The 18,679-nt window shown below is 43.6% G+C and overlaps 1 protein-coding gene across 8 annotated transcripts in view; it reads left to right on the top strand.

Annotated features, from left to right (window-relative positions):
- NFATC1 (nuclear factor of activated T-cells 1) overlaps window positions 1-18,679 on the top strand; it is a 118,082-nt gene that overhangs the window by 63,678 nt on the left and 35,725 nt on the right. For 7 of the 8 annotated variants that reach the window (XM_015275940.4, XM_015275938.4, XM_015275936.4 and 4 more), the window contains 2 exons: window positions 4,394-4,449; window positions 6,146-6,278. In XM_015275940.4, the coding sequence (XP_015131426.1) occupies window positions 4,394-4,449; window positions 6,146-6,278 (189 nt within the window). Of the gene's footprint in view, window positions 1-4,393; window positions 4,450-6,145; window positions 6,279-9,800; window positions 11,398-18,679 lie in introns of those variants that run through there. The other variant, XM_015275941.4, reaches the window with a different exon arrangement.

Below are 18,679 nucleotides of genomic sequence, written 5' to 3'. Positions count from 1 at the left end.
TTCAGGGTGCTGTCACCACTGCTGAAACGCACCACCCACCACCGTACTGTGCTCATATCCACTGTTTGATCCCCATAAACGTTCAGCAAGCATTGATGAATGTCAGTGGCTGCCATTTTTTTCCGCAGGGAGGAATTCAATGACACATCTTTGCTTCATGCGCATTTCCATGTCAGGCGTCATTTTGTCAGACTGCCCCTCTGCTGCCATCTGTCACACAGGAACAGAATATAACAGAATATTGGCGGGAAGGTTCAGTCGCTCCTACCATATCACCAAGATCTGCCCCTGACGTTGTGGGCCAACATAATAAAACAGAAGGCATTACTTTCAGAGCAGCCCTCATACATATGTTGTGGTCTGCTAGGTTTTATGTGCGAGTTTACACTACTTTTTTCATGCTGCTTCTGTGTTAAAACAAGCTCCTACAGTGCATTTTTATGTGGAAATCTTTTAGCTGGGTGTGGTGGGGAAGCCGTTCAGTGACTCATACTGCAGGGAATTCCCTAATGAATTAGAGTATTTTTACTTCTGGAGTTTTGCGCAGTTTCCTTTAACATTGGAGTGAGCACTTGATAAGAGCAGACTACAAAGACCCATTCATCGTCGAGCTGCTCCATTTTAAAATTGGTTGTTTGTATTTTGCAGAGCTGAAAATCCACCCTGAGTAACATGGTAGGTTCACAGCATTTCATCATTCATAATCCCAGGTGCTCTGAGTGCTGAAAAAAATGAATCATGGTGAGGTACACCCAAAGCAGAGACTGCTATAAATACCAGCACAGCTCAGTGATGGGTCTTTAAACATGAGGCTTTCTGACAAAACTCGGTGTCTTCAGCTGCCAACAGTGCTGATGGCCACCTGTGAATGAAGCACAGCTCTGTGCCAAACGCGTGTCAGGTGGGCACAGTTAGAGAGCTCTTGCGAGATGGGGCTTCATGTGCTGTACTCCATGTGCTGCCTCTTCAGAAGAAGAGGGATTCAGAGATCCTCCAAGCCCATGGCATGAGTCCCTGTTGAAGTCTTGGTTTGTCAAATCAGCTGCTTTTGGCATCATGGGAGAGGGGCTCTCCACCGGTTACTCAGCAGGGCTTTTTCACTGTGATTCTGTGTGCAGCTGCTTGGTTTTTCTTTTCCTTCTGTAAATCAAACCAAAAAAAAAAAAAAGAACGTAAACAAATAAGCAAACAAACAAACCTGAAACAGTACCTTGACTTTTTAGCTATATAAAGGGTCATCTTTCTGTTGAAAACATTGCAATGTAAATCTTAAAACACCAAAACAAAGCCAGACGTTTGGTTTGGAGAAGACACTTCTTATTACTCAGTAAAAGTAAATAGCAAAGTGAGAGAGAACGAAAGAAGACCTTTGGAAAAGCCTTTTTCTCCCTTCTCTCTTTTCCTACTTGCCTCCTCCTCTCCTTCCTCTCCTACCTCCGTCTACCCCCCTTCCCCGTATAACAACTGCCCATTTGGGTACAGTAATTCCAGAGAGTAAACTTTAACGGGAATGCCTGAAATGTGTCTGCTTCAGCTTTGTGTTATGTCTGTAATTTGAATTATTTGCATTTTGGAAAGGTATAAATTGCTCTGGTGTACTTTGGTTGGCGGGCAGCCAGGAGGGAGTTGCCTTGGGCTCTGAACCAGGCTGCTGCAGATGTGGCAGGCGTACAATGGAAACTTCTGTGGTTGAGCAGTCCTCACTCCTCAAGCACACTGATGGGAGACGGTATCCCGCCTGCCTCTGAGAGTCCTCAGCACATGTGGCACTGGGGGCAATGCAGTTTTCTCTGGCGGAGGCAGATTTTCCTGGTGCTTTGAGCTCCCACAAACCGTTCCAGAGCCACCATTAATTTCTCTTTTTAAAAAATTTGAGCTGAACTGTATAAACCTGCAAAACATGTTTACTGTAAGAGGTTGACGTAGTGGTCTAAGGTTTCCCTCCTGGAGCTGATCCCAGTCCGTGGGCGTTGAGATTTCCCTCTTGGTTTACCAGACGTAATATGAGGAATTGTCTTTTTTTTTTTTTTTTTTTTTTTTTTTGAGTCTCTGCTTCATAACAGTTTTTCCTCTGTGTGTTTTTGTTAAATGAAATGTCACTAGCTGTTAATGAGTTGTCTGTTCCCTACTCTTTCTCTCTCTTCACCTTCCCTGCAGTCATCAAGCAGCAATGATCTGCACAGTCTCAAGAGAATTATTGGAGTGAAAACTGTATTGTTCTTAACTGGCTTCCAGAGACAAACCACGGCTCTGGATTTTTATTTTCCTAATAGTTTAACTTACAGCATCTAAAATATTTCTGAACAAACTCTCTTTGTCATCATAAAAATTTCAAAAGCACATAAAGGCGCTGCTGCATGAAGTAATTGAAAGATTAGCAATAGTTGGAGTCATTTTGAATTTTACTGAAGTATTGGCAGGAAATAAAAACCAGAAACCTGAATCAGATCATTCGTCTCTCAAAGTAGAAATTAAACACTGCAAAAAGACTGAAGTAATGTAATACATTTACGAAGGTAAATGGAACACATTAACTACTAGTCTGGACACCGTTAGATTTAAGAAAGAAAAAAAAATCAACACAAAAGCCCTTACAAAGCCAAAGTTCCTGGCCTTTGCAGAATGTGTGATAAGTGTCGGTGTTGTGTCACCTTTCCAATTGGTTGATTAACTGGGTGGGAAGGAAGCAAGGGGCTGCAGGCACTCTCCAGGGAGGGAAACAGAGCCCTCTCCCAGCCAACAGGTATGTCATGGCTTGCAGAATATTGGTCAGGTTTTTTTACTGACAGCTTGGGGGAAGCATCTGTTGGATAAATTGTGAAGTGATCACCCATCTTCCAGAGAACTCTGCTTTGGTGCTGGCACTCCCAAAGCCATTGCTAAGAATTGAGCACGGTTTGGCTGAGCCTTCTCTTCCCAACCCGAACGTGGCAGAGCCAATTAAAGGGATTCCTTTTCCACTGTCACAGTTTGAAATGTAGGAAGAAACGAAGGGTAGATCTGTTAATTGTTTCCTACAGAGAGACCTGCCAAATCCACTGTGCTATTTGTGTTGCAGCTTTCACGTTGCACTTCTTTCCATACGTTAAAAAGAATTGGTTTTGGATGTGAAAACAATCGCCCAGTGCAAGTTCCTCAGCAGCATTCCTTTCACAGTAGGACAGCTGTACACAAAAATACTATTTACAGACATTTGTAATAAATCAGACAGTTCTAAATGCGTCACCTCCATCCTGGCCATGAAAGTGAAGAGAGAAGAGAAAGTGCATTCACTCTTTTACCTTGCTGAGAGCCGCTTTTCTAAGGCAGGCCCACATCTATGTGATGAAGTTCAAAATAGCTAATATTTGCATTTGTATGTCCTGATGCTGCAATAAATACACAAAAGAGATAACATAAAGTCTTATTTTCCTGTTGAGTCCAGTGACATCTGATGGTGGTGGGACTCGTTAAGCTGCACGTGTCCCTGCTGCTGAACCTAGACAGCAGTCTGCTTGTGGCCTTTCATACACGTCTGTGTTTTTCTAGGCCTGCAGAGTGGAAACCCTACATTTTGTTTGTTTGGTTGTTTTTGTCAAATTTCTCCGTTCCATCTTGAAGCCACAAGGAAGAAGAAAAAAACCTGCTATTGACCAATTACTTCTGGTGTCAAGCACAGAAAAAGAGACCAGACAAAACCAATTTATTCCGATAGGCAGGTACTCAGTATAAACTGATCGTTGTGGCTTAAATTCATTTCTGCTTAAAAATATGAGTACATTGAATTAAGAGGACTCAACACATCACTCAAAGCAGCTGTCGCTAACTACAGGTTGGACCTCTTTAGCTGAGCTGAACGCTGGAGTCACAATTCATAGAAGCTGCATTTCCCAGTGCATTGTCTTGCTGTTTGTTCCGAGCAGCAAAAATATGTCAAGCCAGACCAGGATTATATTAAAATGAAATACTGGATGGCTGAGGAGCTTTCTTAATGCTATATTTTTGTTTTGCTTTGCTTAATATTAATGTTGAACACAACTGACTGCATAGATCGCGATCAAAAGAACTTACAGGTAACAGTATTTCTGCCGAAATGTTTGGGAGACTAACTTGTAGAAAAGTGTCATATGCTGTTCAAATCAGTGACAGAACAAAATCCCAGTGACTTTCCCACATCGAAGTATGGTGTACTGTAGATTATGGTACGCTCCTAAGAGAATGCTAAATGGGCTTCTGTAGCAGGTTACCCAGATGGCTTCCCGGTTGGGGGAAGCTTGAGATATGTGTTCTGAGAGCTGTTTTTCATATATGCAGTGCCCCTTCCATCAAAGAGATCTTTTGAAAAGTCCTTCTTTTTTAGGCTTGGGAGAGGAAAAAAGGACAGAACTAGATATCTTTTTCTTTTGTCTTTTAGATGGTCACCATGTGTGGGAAATGGAAGCCAAAACTGACAAAGAAATGTGCAAGCCAGTAAGTCTGCCTTAAATATTTTAACATCAAGATGAAAAACATATATTGCTTTCTCTAGCACTGTCACTAAAGAGGGATTTCCAAGGCTTTGGCAGTGTGTCTCCCCACTGAAACAGAACAAGTACTTGGGCCTCCCCTTCTGGAAATCTTTCTTTAATGGGAGCATGGGGTAAAAAGCCTTTATTGGAAGCTGTCCCAAAAGTAGAAGAGACCATTTGGAAAATATTTTTTCATTGCCCAGGATGGGCCAGCCCTGTCTGCTCATCTTCTGTCTTGCTGGGTTGGTTCTTCTCTCTGCTCCCAAAACAATTTCTGATCATTTTCCCTGGCTTTCCTGTACCTTTGGCAGACGAAATCTGAGTCCTCTCACAGGAGATCAAACCCAGGGTTGGAGAACTGTGGCTCATTCAGCCATGACTATAAGTGGGAAATATGGCAACTATTTTACTTCTGTAGCAATATGCTATAGTTTGTTAGCTGTGAATCTACTGGAGACAGGCAGGCACACAATTTGAAAGACCTCATCTGAAAGCAGGCCAAATGTTAAGATTACCATTCCCTTTTATTGCATCAAAGTGCCAGAGAGGTTTTGATGATCACAGCAGATTATTCTGTGCATTTGTGGAAGCTGATGCCCCAGCAGCCAAGTCTCTCCCCAGCCCCATGCTGGAGCACTTGTTTTATGACAGTGGAAGATCGTCTGTATGATCTCCAGAGCTCCTTCCTGTAGAACCAGATGTTCTTGAAAGATCTTCCATCCACAGAAATTAGCATGCTTAAAACTTCCCGAGGTGTTAGTTTAAAAAAAAACAAAAAACAAATACCTTTCATTTTGAAAAATGTAAATACTTGAATAATTGTATCCCTGTCCTAATGCTCCTTTCAAAGGAAGTTATGTTAGGACAGAATATACTGGGGACAGCCTGCCATGCCAGCTGAGTGCTTGTGCTTTCTACTGCCACATTAGGAACCCTAGCTTGATTTTGGGCCCAAATTCTTATGTAAAGGAAAGAGCTGATGGCTAGTGAACCTGTAAAGACCTGAGCCATGCTAATGTTTCATTTTTTCAATTGTGAAATCCTTTTGTTCGGGTCATGTTTTGTTCTAATGACTTGGAACTGCTTGATCTCACCTGTGAGGCTCTTCTCAGCCCTCCTCCAAAAGTATGCCACTGCTGTCTGTGTATGCAGATGTCCCAGGCAACCTCCTGTGTGCTAATCTGTGTATGGTAAAGGCATCTTAATAGGAACCTGGTCAGCCTGTATCTCATCTACTCCAATGTCCTTCACAAAGTTGATGGCCCTGCATAGGGAGGCGGAGGAAAGCCCCAGGACTTCTGAAAACTAGCATGCTGTTAAATGTGCCCCCTCCCACTTAGCTGTGCAGTGCCCAGCCTAAAGCCATGTCCCTCACAGCATCTCACCCACACGTATAAATCAAGGGTGCCTGTCCTGCCCACCAGTGCTGGATGCTTATGCTGGATAGCTCAGAGCTGGAAGGAGCTGTAGCGATTGTCTGGCACAAAGAACACTGTGGGCAGCAGGAGGCAATCTGTCCGCACGAAACCCACCAGTTCCATGGGGAGAGTGCAGTTCTCTTTCGGAGACCAGTCATCTCAGAGTTAACATATAAATACTATTGTACAATTTGTCTGCCTTAGTCATGCCCTGACTTTCTGATTTATTTGTTTTTGCAGAATTCATTGGTGGTTGAGATACCACCTTTCCGCAATCAGAGAATTACCAGCCCTGTTCAGGTCAACTTCTATGTCTGCAATGGAAAGAGAAAGAGAAGCCAGTACCAGATTTTCACCTATCTTCCTGCTAATGGTAATAAAATTTGTTCCTTGTTATCTATTAGTAAGAATAAGAGATAATAATGGTTGCTTAGAAAGATACATGGCATTGATAATTCTTTAGTACCCTGAGTAACTTGCAGACACGCCTGACATTAAGAGTGAGAAAGAAACCACAAGGGTTGCCTTTCTCTCTACTGCCTGCACAAGAGGCCTCTGCAAATTATTTTATTTTCTATTGGTGGCAGAGACATGTTGAAACAAGGAATTTTCTGCTTTTTGGAGATAATGAACTCCTGCACAAACTGACGTGTACCCACAAATTGCGAACCTGCTGAGTTCTCTGCTGGGATGCTGACACCCCTCAGTCTGACTTTTGGCCCCAGATGGTATATTGGATTTGAATACTAAATCTGAATTTTCAGCACACCATTGTAGTGTGTTTGACTCAACTGGAGGTGGTGTGGGGATTCCTTGTCAAGTCATCCTTTCCACGGCTGTCTCTCTCAGGGTAGAAGTAGCGCTACACAGTGGTCCCACTCTTGGGCAGCAATGAAAAGTGTAGCGTGTTATGGAGATCAGAGTGCTCTGTGTAAATGCTTCGTGTGTAAGGAAATGTTTAGAAACAAGTATGCCAATTTATTTTTGGAAGATTATATTGGTAACTACAAAGTGACAATAAAATATTCATGCTAGCTGAATTCTAAGTAGGCTTGTAATAGAGCAAATTTAGGTTATTTCTTTTAATTTGGAATGGTTCTTTTTCTGAAAGCACTTTTTTGGGGAAAAGGATGATGGTTTTGTTTTTGTTGTTCTGGAAGTAAGCGGAGGCAGAAAAATGAGTAGGTTTTTGCTTTTTGTAGACTTTACAATGCAAATAGTCTCTCTCAGGGTAATTCCCACAAAACAATCCTTAGTTCATGCCACGTGGCTTGAAGAGACCTGCCAACTTTTTGCAGATGAAATCCCATAAAATGCATATTTGGAATTTTACCTGGTTAGTTTTCATACGCTCCAGACTTTTATTAGGACTTTAAAATAAGACTACAAGAAACCTGACATGGGCAGCTGACTGCTTGTTGCATACGTGCTGAGTAGTTATGCTTCACCGAATCAGCCTACTTATGCAAATTTCATCCCCAGTGGGTATGTCTGTGTATATTTAAAGACTTCTCATTTCTTAAATTGAGAGGAGTTGTTATTCTCTTGCACAACACTTTTCAACAACTAAAATCTGTTGTAATGGCCAAATGGTGTTGCGATGCTACCCAAGTTACCATCATAAGTATTTCAAATACATAGAAGCATCTCAGTTGGAAAAGACCTACAAGATCACCAAGTTCAGCCATCAGCCTGACATGCCCAAGGGACAGGATGCCATTCAGAGAGACCCAGAAAGGCTTGAGCAGTGGGCCTAGGAGAACCTCATGATGTTCAACAAATGCAAGTACAACGTCTGGCACCTGGGTTGAGGCAACCCCCACTACTAGTACAGACTGGGGACAAAAGAAATGAGCACAGCCCTGTTGAAAAGGACTTGTGAGTACTGGGGGATGGCAAGCTGGACATGAGCCAGCCACGTGCCCTCGCAGCCCAGAAGGCCAACCGTGTCCTGGGCTGCATCAAAAGATGCGTGACCAGCAGATCGAGGGAGGTGATTCTACACCTCTACTCTGTGCTGGTGAGGCCTCACCTGGAGTACTGCATCCAGATGTTGGAGTCCTCAGTACAGGAGAGATACGGACCTGTTGGAGTGCGTCCAGAAGAGAGCCCAAAAGTGAGCCAAGGGATAGAACATCTGCCCTGCGAGGACAGGCTAAGAGAACTGGTGCTGTTTTGCCTGGAGAAAAGAAGGCCCCGGGGAGAACTAATAGCAGCCTTTCAATATAAAGGGGGGCAATAAGAAAGAAGAAGACAAACTGTAGCAGAGCCTGTTATGATAGGAGAAGGGGAAATGGTTTCAAACTAAAAGAGGGGAGATTTAGACTGGATATAGCAAATAAGTCTTTTTACAACGAGGGTGGTGAAGCACTGGCACAGGTTGCCCACAGAGGTGGTGAATGACCTGTCCCTGGAGACATCCAAGGTCAGGCTGGACCAGGCTCTGAGCACCCTGATCTAATGGTGGATGTCCCTGTTCACTGTAGAGGAATTGGACTAGATGGCCTTTAAAGGTCCCTTCCAACTCAAACAAGTTTATGATTCTGTGATACTGTGAAAGTTGCTGTTTATTAAGCAGCATCTTTCCTCTCCAGCATTTACATAGGACTTTTTAAAACATCTTATTCTAAACCATGGGAATAGTATTGCCTATTAGAGTTGGTTTATGGTATCAACAATATGTGGTTGAGACATTTGATATTTCATTTGATGGGAAGTGATGGGAATAGCTACCTCGTGACAGGCAACAGAGACCCAGCCTAGGCTTTATTCTGCAGACATCTTTAGTTATGGTAATTGTTGAAAACATGGGGAGTCATATTTAGCTGGCTGTACTGATTTGAATTCCTGTGAAATCTTTTCATTTCAGTGTAGGGAAACATGAAGGAACAAATATAAAGCCAGAGCAGGGGGAATTGGAAGCTAGTATTGAATAGCAGATTTAACTTTCCCTGTTCCTGTTGGGTCACTGACATTCTCTTTACATATATGCATATGTGCACGTAAGTAGTTGAGAAATATCTTATGTTCTTTGCAAACTCTCTCATAACAGTGGTAAGAGTGAATGTAATCATCAGAATAAATATTTATTTGTCTATTTAGCTGTATTATAACTGAAACGTTTTGCCCTGTGTTGATAGTAATTGCTTCCATTGTGCCTTTGAAAGATAGATATGATCAGCTTGACTGCATATTCAGGAATCAGTCGCAGTGACTAAATCACTCTCTTAAGGTGCTGTGTTTTTAGCAACGATTTTTAGGATATTCTGCTTTATTTGATTTCAGTTACTGTATTATTTTAAAGTTTCAAGGCATTGTAAAAGAAACAGAGTTCTTCTCATTAAGGAAAAGATGTTTGAGTCAACCACCACTGCGTAATCTAGGTACAAAAAATGAATAGAGATAAGCAGTATTTTTGTCCAGGTAGCACTCTGTCTCTTGTTATAAATTCCACAAATGTAGATGATGTAGTTTTTTGACAAGCAAATGTCAAAGTGGATCATCAAGTATAAAATGTGATTTTAAACACATAGGTGTTATCCTGTAAGCTTCTCATTCAGTGCTTTAGTCAAAGTGCTAACGTTTAATTGCCAGCCATAATTCTGCAAGTTTTTCTGCATTGGGAATTTTGTCAGAACCGCACGATACACCTTAGATTTATTTTACAGCCCAACTGGACTGTGCCAAAGCAAAATAGTGCGTATGGACGCATGTAGCCCAGATATTGTGCAAACCCCATGGCCACGCTCTTGGGGTGGGTTTGTGCATGTGCAGGCAGTTGCAACCAGTGGGACGAGCACACATGGAGAGCTAGGGACTCACTGTGTGGCTGCCACCCAGACTGCAGAGCAATAGTTTTACTTTCCTGTAGCTCCTGTTTCTCCTCATTCCCTAGGAGAAAACAGCCAGTGGACCCAGGGACATGTGACGTCACTCATCCTACCCCCAGTGGATGGTCCTGGAGTGTCTCCATGGAGTACAGCTCTGTGACACGCAGGCAGCACAAACTGCCCTCTCCAGCAGATTGTTACGGTTTCACTGCCATAAGGCTTCTCCTGTGCTGCGGAGATATGGCAGGACTGCACACAGATGTTTTGTAGAGCAGGAGCTTACTTGGTGAAAACAAGTTCCTGCCTCAGAGAAAAGATACACTCCATAAATGAACATCTTACTGCTCCATTAATGAAAAGTTTCAAAACCAAAACAAAACAAAGTAGAGGCTTCAAAAGTGAGAGACTAGGTCTGGGGAAGGGGCCAGCTGAAGTCTTTGTTGGGGACAGACTGTAAACCTGAGTACTTGCAATCCACTACTAATTGAAATTTTGAATTACCGGTCCAGTTCTGCTGAATTTGAACTATCCTCAATCCTGCATGTGCCTGTATTGTACATAAATGGCTGCAGTATCATTTTTTTAGTAGTGCTTCACTATTATGCATCACAGAGCAATTGCATATCAGTTTTGTCCTGTAGCCTGCAAGCTTTATGTTCTCCAGAGTACTCCCCAGGCATGCCTGGCACAGAAATAAAAGTTGTTTCCTTACCATTCTGACACAGGTGAATCCCCACAGCTCATGTGGTAAGTACTAATATGTCTTGCGCTGCCTCATCCCATTAGAATACAAGGGGCAAGGCTCAGTACCAGGCACTGCAGTCAGAAACCTGTACAAAGCACAATGTACAGATACTTGGATATTCTGCCTTAGAATCCCTCCAGTACTGTAGCTCTGTGCGGTTGTGCTCTGTCGACTCTATTGTGCACAGCAGAACATTTCAGAATGCCATTATTGAACTTCTAGAAAAATGCTGTTTTTTTTCCCTTATGTTTATGACTGTGTATCATTTTTCTTACATGAATTTATCGTGCCATTGGCATATACATGCCTCTCAAACAGGCGGAATATTCTTCTGAAATCAGTAGACTTTAAGTGGTAGCATTTGAAGTATAACCAGAAGATGAAGAAGCACGCAATCTGATGTATGCTGTGGTTCAAAATCTTGTGCTTTCATCTGCTAAGAAAGCTGAAGGAGTTCTCCAGCACAGATGCAAGAGTGCAGAAGATTTTAAATAATTCATTGAATGATAAGAGTTGAATCTCTGTTGTTGGCTTTTTTTTTTTTTTCAGATGTCTTTTAAGTAGGTACATCAAAACAGAGGAAACTTGTTCAAAACCTTATTTTTTGCAGATAGATGCTAATGCTCTCTATGATTCTGTTATCTGACAAATACTATAGAGATATTACAAAGAGGAGTGAACATAGAACAGTTTTCTTTGTATTGTATTCAGACCGACAGTGATGATATTTGACAAAGCAAATACAGGCTAGTTTGTCCAGGAAATACTTAATACATGGAAAAAAGAAAGTTGATGTGTTTTGTTCACTGGAATGAAAAATTAGCTTTTGCAAAGTGTAGATGATAAAGCATTTCCAGTTTCTGTTTCTGTCAGGCTTCTTAATTTTAAAATCATTATTAAAAAAAAAAAAAATCAATCCACTACTTCTAGTATTTATTACAGTGGTGTTGCTTTGCTTGCAGTTCTTTCTTGGATATGTGTCTTGCCACCTGTAGGGCCAGATTTCCAAGAGCGTAGACTTCACTTTTACAACTAGCTTTTCTGAAACTTCTTCACTTCTGTGCCGGCAGCTCCATAAGCTGGGCTGGAATCTTACGTATGAAAGTCTGGCTGCTTAGACTAGGGGCTTGGTAGGAGCAGAGGTTCTCTGGATGCATGCGTGCCGGGCTGTGCCAAGAGTCTGCCTGTGGTGACTGGATGTGCCTTGTTATTGTTTGCCGCCCAGCAGTGGGAAAGTGAAGAAAGTTCTTCGTGTGCTTCTGAAAATGGTGAGCGGTGCCCACTGCACATTTTTGTCAGCATCTTACTAACTTCCTGCCTCGGCTCTAAAATTATCTCCAGTGTGCTATAGATGAGTATATTCAGCAGTTTTCTAGTGATTACGTTTAGCAGATGTGCCTCTGTTTAACCTCACTTCTTCCGCCCACAGCTCACTTTCTAAGTGACAACACCATGTTGGTCACATTAGCAGAAAACAATAAAATGAGGATGCAAAGCATTGCTGCTCTAATGTGACACTGAGCACACTTTTTAGTGATCGTTTGCTGACACCTCTCAGCTCCGACTATTTGCTCAATTATCGTGTCAAAGCTGGCAAAATTATTTACCTAGCCATGTAGGGGGTGGCTGGGGAAGGAAGGGGAAGTGGGGGTGGGTTGTGAAAGGATCACAGACTGCAGGAGATGTGAGAGCCACTGCAAGGAGGAATGCTTCTGCGCTGCAGTTAGGCAATGGGGCAGGAGAAAGCATGAGGAGAGGGGTGGGAAGGAATGGAGCAATGCTGCTGACCAAGGCATGGGGCCCATGGGCCAGGTGAACTCCAGAGCACGGTGGGGAGGAGTGGATGCCCACTACTGAGAACTCTGAGCAGCACAGGCACAGAGCCTTCCTAGCACCTTGTAGCCAGACTGTTTGAAGCATGAAACTGAGGAGGTGAAAGCGAGGAGCGTGAAAGGAGACATGAAAGTGAGGAGGTGTGCATCACATGCAGACCTGGTTTGGATCTGCACCGGACAAGCGAGTGCAGTGGAGCCAGGCCTGGAACCCTGGACCTGCTGCAAGTCTTCTTGTTGAGCCCAGAGAACAGCTGGATCACTGCAAAGCCTGCACAGAGCAGGAAGGGAAAAGGGGGGGGGGGGGTGGCCACGAGGGATTTTTTTTTTTTTTTTTTAAGGTGAAAATATGAATCATGGTTGCTCATTTTTACAGTATGTGCTGTTAAGTTTATTTCATTTTGGCTGCTAGGTGACTGATTGCTACTTTTGACGTTTAACAGAGTAACAAAAAGCAGGCAAGATTTTGTCAGAGTCCTGTTTCCATTTAAGAGGATAGCTACATTCATCATCACCAGGCCCATCAGCCTTGCTACTCCGTTCCAGCAGCAGAGCAAGGCCCATGGTGGCAGCGGAGGAGAGACATTTGTGTTCCCCTCATTCACTCCAGCATTACACTGTCGAATACTTCTCCCACTTGCTCAATCTCTGCTGGAGCTGCCCATGCTTTGTCTGGGTGATTGTCTTTCTTGACTGTCAGGCAGAGCCCAGCCAGGTGCATCTGACCTGCGGATGCAGTCATCTTGATCCTTGATTAGAGATGAATTCTGTCTCTCTGTGGAAGACCAAGAAGGAGCATTACCTGCTGCTTACGAGGGTGGATAGTGATAGGACAAGGGGGGATGGTTTTAAACTGAGACAGGGGAGGTTAACCTAAACCTAAATATTAGGAAGAGGTTTTTCACACAGAGGGTGGTGACACACTGGAACAGTTTGCCCAAGGAGGTTGTGGATGCCCCATCCCTGGAGGCGTTGAAGGTCAGGCTGGATGTGGCTCTGGGCAGCCTGGTCTAATGGTTGGCGACCCTGCACATAGCAGGGGGGTTGAAACTAGGTGATCATTGTGGTCCTTTTCAACCCAGGCCATTCTTTGAGTCTATGATATGATTCTGCTGTGATGCCCCTGATAGGGCAGGGGTGGACATGCACTACGTAGGTGCCCTTGAGTATGTCTGACCAGCAAGCTTTGTCACAGCTGGAACAATCACTCAGAACAGTTAAGTTCCAGCACGTAAGGTTTGTCCTCAGGCAGGACCCCCCCTTTTCAAATATTCCCCATAGTTCTGATTCATGTTTTTGATTACCAAGTCCCTCTGCAGGAGTATTTTAAGGGATCCCTGTCTTACTTCCCAGTGATTTTACATGTACACGTTAGCAAGCATAGGGCTTTAGCATCTTCCAATTAGCTTAAAAGCCAAAAGGTAAAACTGGTGTAAGGGAGAATTAGGTTTAGAATTACATGGGCTGGATTACCAGAGATGGCTATTTTTGTTCTCCTCAAGTGGCTGATCATCATAATTAATGTGGCCCAGTGATTGATCCTAAAGGGGATATGGTACACACTGTTGCTGTAGGTGAAATACATGGGAAGGATGTGTTTTGCCAGCTGTGAGAGGGACTGCATCACTCCCTGAAAACTAAGAGCGTGTCAGAGCCAAGATGGCTGAGGTCAGCCAGGCCCAAACCACTCTCCAAGAGGGCAAGAATGCAGTGCAGGGGGCAAGAGCCAGTCCTCTGACCAGGCAGCGTAGCATGCTGTGAGGGAGAAAAGCTGAGCAGGACAGAAGTCCTTCAAGCCCCTCACTGTGCACGGTGCTATCACTGCCAGCTGGGCCCCCAAGTGCTGCAACAGCTGAGGGGAGGCCTGTAAGCACAGAAACATACAGTATACATACAGTATAATATATAAAGTATACATATATATAGTATACAAAGTGAGTTTTGTGAGCCATTTAACCAGAATTTGGGCAGTGAGGATGCCCTCCGGCCAGCGTGTCCACACGGTGCTTCCCACACAGTTGCTGGGGGTCAAGAGCTGTTGAAATGTCTGGCTGTGCCCCACTGCTGCCTCTGGGGATCTCTGCCCACAGCCCCTGCCCTCCCTGCCTTGTCTCCTTGTCAGGAGAGCAGAAGCAATGCCAGCGCTGGTGGTGTAATGTTGTGCCATGTTGTCAAGCTGAAAAGATTTCGCTCCAGTGAATTTTAACATGCCTGGCAGAAATGACGTATAAGTCTCCTGCCAGTGCAGTTAAGGTGTGTACTGGAAAAGCTCCAGCTTGAGGTGTTCCATGAGGCCAGGTAGTGTGCTGGAGGAAGAGCAGGAGGGCAGCCCATGTAGGCACAGCATGGGAGAGCTGAGACACCTGTCAGCAGGAATACTGCAGGTAGAAGCTGTGGTGTTAGTTTTCACTCATTGATCTGAATCATCTTCACCCTGCATCAGAGAGGAATATTTGCCATGAAGAGTTACAATCTTGAGAAATCTTGAGAAATCTCATCTTGCATCTAAAAGAGAAATCTAATTCAGTCGGGCATCTGGATTAAAGTCCTGGTTTTCAAGCAGCGTCCCAACAGGTCAAGCCATAGTATCTCAACTGCAGCAGTTTCATCCAGGGAAGGAGACCAGAGAGATTCAAGAACGACAGCACTTTGCCTTTAAAAAAGAAGTAGCAACTGAAGTTGTAACTTGTTCCACAGGTCTCGCATTTTCTTTAGAGAAAGAGAAGATAATTTTACTTGATTTATCCTTTTCATCATTCCAGGGTTTAATAAAAAAGTAGATAAGGAATGGTGCCTTCTAAGAATATTTTCCTTTTCTCTTGACGGAAATCTAATGCATTTCTTGTCTTGTGTGCTAACATATGAATCAATTGCCCTCCACCTGCCTTCCCCCTTCCCACATTGGTTTACAGTGTGTACACCAAGCAACCATATAAAATCTTCTGTTTCATAAATATGCATTGAACAGCCTAATAGTTTAATAGCTGTTGAAAAGCGTTTAGTAATTGAGTTACCAGGAAAGCACTTTCTAATCAGATAATGGCACTGTCCAAGTTTATGGGCAGACTTTGATGCACAAGGCTCCCATCTACCTGGATGCTATTACTGTACGAAACTATACATATGCATTTGTTCACATAAAAATATATACATGTCAAACCAAAGAGGACAGGCAGATCTGTTACAGGTAGTTTTCCCATTGAGTGGCAGAAAATCTTGTCAGCCTGCAGAGCCACGCTGGCTCCCTCCCTACAGCTGGCCAGTGAGTCTGAGAGCAGCGCTGTGTGGCAGGGAACACAACGGGAGCAGCACTCCAGAGCAGCGTCACCCCACACCTCACCCCTCTGTGCTCCCACAGCCCCGTGGTTTTGCTCACCAGCCTGCCTGCTCTCTCCACTGCTGAGCCAGCTTGCCCTGCAGCAGCGAGGCTGGTGCTTGCATGCAGCAGGGCTGGCTGGATGCAGAGCACTGGCGCTGAGCCGCAACACCCTGGCAACCCGCGTGGGTCCAGATGTTTTTTGGTGTAGGGCAAGGTAGCAGCAGGTGGCAGAGCGGGCACTGGCAGGTTGAGCTATGCTGTGTGAGAGCTCAGTGCTTCCCCGTGTGCCACTTGCTCACTGAGGAAGTGCATCTTTCTGTCAAATAATGTAGAAGATTAAATGAACAACACGTACTAAGAAAAGATTTCCTTCTCTTATTTCTCTCACAACATTTCCTTCAGATAATTTTATAAACTTTCTTGTGCTAGGTATAATTATGTATATTTGCGCTTTTTGACGGTAAAGTTTTTAAAAGCTTTAATTTGGCCTCATTGAAAACTCCATTTTGTCTAGGCAAAGTAAGACAGGACACCCAGCTCATGTATTTCAAGCCGGAATAACAGTAGTGTGGCTTGGCCAGTGCCCTTCTGGAGAGGACAGCAGCACAGTAGCACAGAGATAAAATGCCCAGGAGATCACCCATGAGACCTTCTACAGCTCTGTCCCTGCAACCACAGTGGAGTGTATTTGCAAAGACCCTCACAAGGGCTGTCCCAGAAGATCCCTGGGCCTGAATGCCTAGTCCTCCATCACTGAGACTGCCAGCACTGCAGACAGATTGGCAGGCTTTGCTGGCCTACTGCTGCTCCGATGCTACTGAACAATGAGATTGTAGTTTCTGAGGTAGCCAGCCCATTGCCTCTCCCCAGCACCAGACCTCTCCAGAGTCAGAACATGAAGCAAGGTCCTCTCTCCACTCAAGCCAACGTTGCCGCAGCTGCCAGGATTTTATCTTGCACAAATCCAGAGTGTTTAAAGGGCACGTGGAGATGTGCTTGCCCTTTAGTCAGCCAGTAGCAGAGGAGCAGTAGCATTTGGGTGAACTGAAGCAGCGTCTTCTGAGGGAATGTCTGCTTCTTGGTCAAGAGTACTGCCTCCATCTAAACTGACTTCCAGAGGAAGTTTGTAGAGGCAGAGATGGCAGTTCAGATCTCAGCTCAGTAGTGGAGATTTGGACTATATAATTCCTTGATGCTCTTTGGAAGCCTTGTCCCAAATTCTTAGCAATTTTGAGATATTTATTCCAGAATTTGAAGAACTCCATGTGCAGACATTATGAAAAAAGCGGTGTTCTGATTTTTGTATGCTAACCAAAATCCTTACCTTTAGAGATAATCACAGTCTGCAGCGTGAAAAGTGACTATTCTGTTTGATAGGTTCAATCAAACTGAGGGCAAAACAAATGTGCTATAGTGCCATAAATGCCTGCATTGGTAATACTACATGGAACTCGGAGTTTGTTAGCTTAATGTTAATCAGGACAAACATCTGTTTAATTTATATGGCTATATTTTCTCAGTTCACATATTTTAATAGCACCCCCCAAAAAATTTTAAAAACCCATCTGGACTGCCAAAGTGTAAAAGCAAACGGGCTTGTTAGAATTGTCAAAAATATATGTAATTTATATTCAAGCGCTTTCTGACTCCCTTTACCGAATGTCCGTGATTTATTATTTTTCTTCAAGGCTTGATATATTAACATCTTACCTGCTAGAAAAGCCTTTCATTTAAACGTGGGCTTGTAGAACTGGCTGAAATATTTCTCTCACATTCAGACCCAAACAGAGGGCCATTGTCTTCAGCCCAGTGCCCCGGTATGATGTCATAACCCTGGTCTCTCTGAGTAAGAATTGGAGGTAGCTTTGATTTATAGCTGGGTCTGCTGCCAACATGCAGTTCTTAGAACTTCATATTAAATTAGATGACATAATGACACAGGTCCGGAGCCTAAGAAGGCATTACTGAACCATTTAAAACCAATTAGCACAGATTAAGTCGCTTATGAGACTAATTTAGAACTTTGAGCTCTGCCTTATTTTAATATTCAAAATTGAGGAAAATTTAAAATCATCTGTCATCTGACCTTATGCATTATGAAGTAAGAAGCATTTCAAAATTAACCATACCAGCCAAGTTTACACACATTTTTCCTGTTTATAGCAAGGGTCTTATTCTTCAGTAGGGTCTCTGAAATGAATGGCATTCTTTTGAGTATGAGTTTATGTAGAAACCGTGCATTGTCTTTCTGTTTACAGTTTCACAAATTCTGACATCACTGCTGAAATTTATTATTGGGAAATCTCAGGCAAATTCAGTCACAATTCTTCATTCTAGTCAGCTGAGAGTCTGCAAAACTGGGTGTTATCTCTGCACCACAACATAGCTCTAAGACAGAAAGCTTATGGTCATTTGTTATGGCTCTACTGAATTGAAGAAATAGTTGAGTTTCTTCTAAAAGTGCTTGCAGATTCTGAACAGCTGTGGGGCTCTTCAGTTAAGTGCCAGCCCAGGCCTGTTGTGTGACTAGCAGCGGCTCTTTGAGCTGGCAGGCTTTTACCAAGTCAGCTAAGATGATGACTAATTTGAAGTCTTTGAGCTATATGTTAGTCAGGCTACTACTGTTCTCTGTTAAATATTAATTCTGAGAAAATTTATGGTGCTCTGTGTATCACATCACATCTCCCTGTGTGAAGTACCCACTTCTGCAGGTGAGTGACAGTGCAAATGGATGTGCTTTATGGCATTTAGTGTACTGTGCTTCCAAAGGGAAGCTCAGATCTGCAAAGATGTGCAGTCGATCAAACATGAGTCAGTAGAAAAGTGGTAACGCTAATCCAGTAATGGCTGTAATTGTTCCTGCCTGCTTGGAAGGAATCCACCCAATTCCACCTAGAGGAAGATGCTGTGATAGCTCAGGTGGACTTGAAAGGGCTGTATCCACACCACAGCTGCTCCAACTATTCACCCCATCTAAGGTTCTCAGCCTCCACAAAGGGAGCGAGGCAGGGAACAGTGGCCTTTCTGTTGCCTGCAAGTTAAGTAATA

Source organism: Gallus gallus, chromosome 2 (assembly GCF_016699485.2).
Source record: "Gallus gallus isolate bGalGal1 chromosome 2, bGalGal1.mat.broiler.GRCg7b, whole genome shotgun sequence".
Classification (NCBI taxonomy): domain Eukaryota; kingdom Metazoa; phylum Chordata; class Aves; order Galliformes; family Phasianidae; genus Gallus; species Gallus gallus.
The sequence above is the reverse complement of the archived record's forward strand: the minus strand, read 5'-3'. Positions and strand labels throughout refer to the sequence as shown.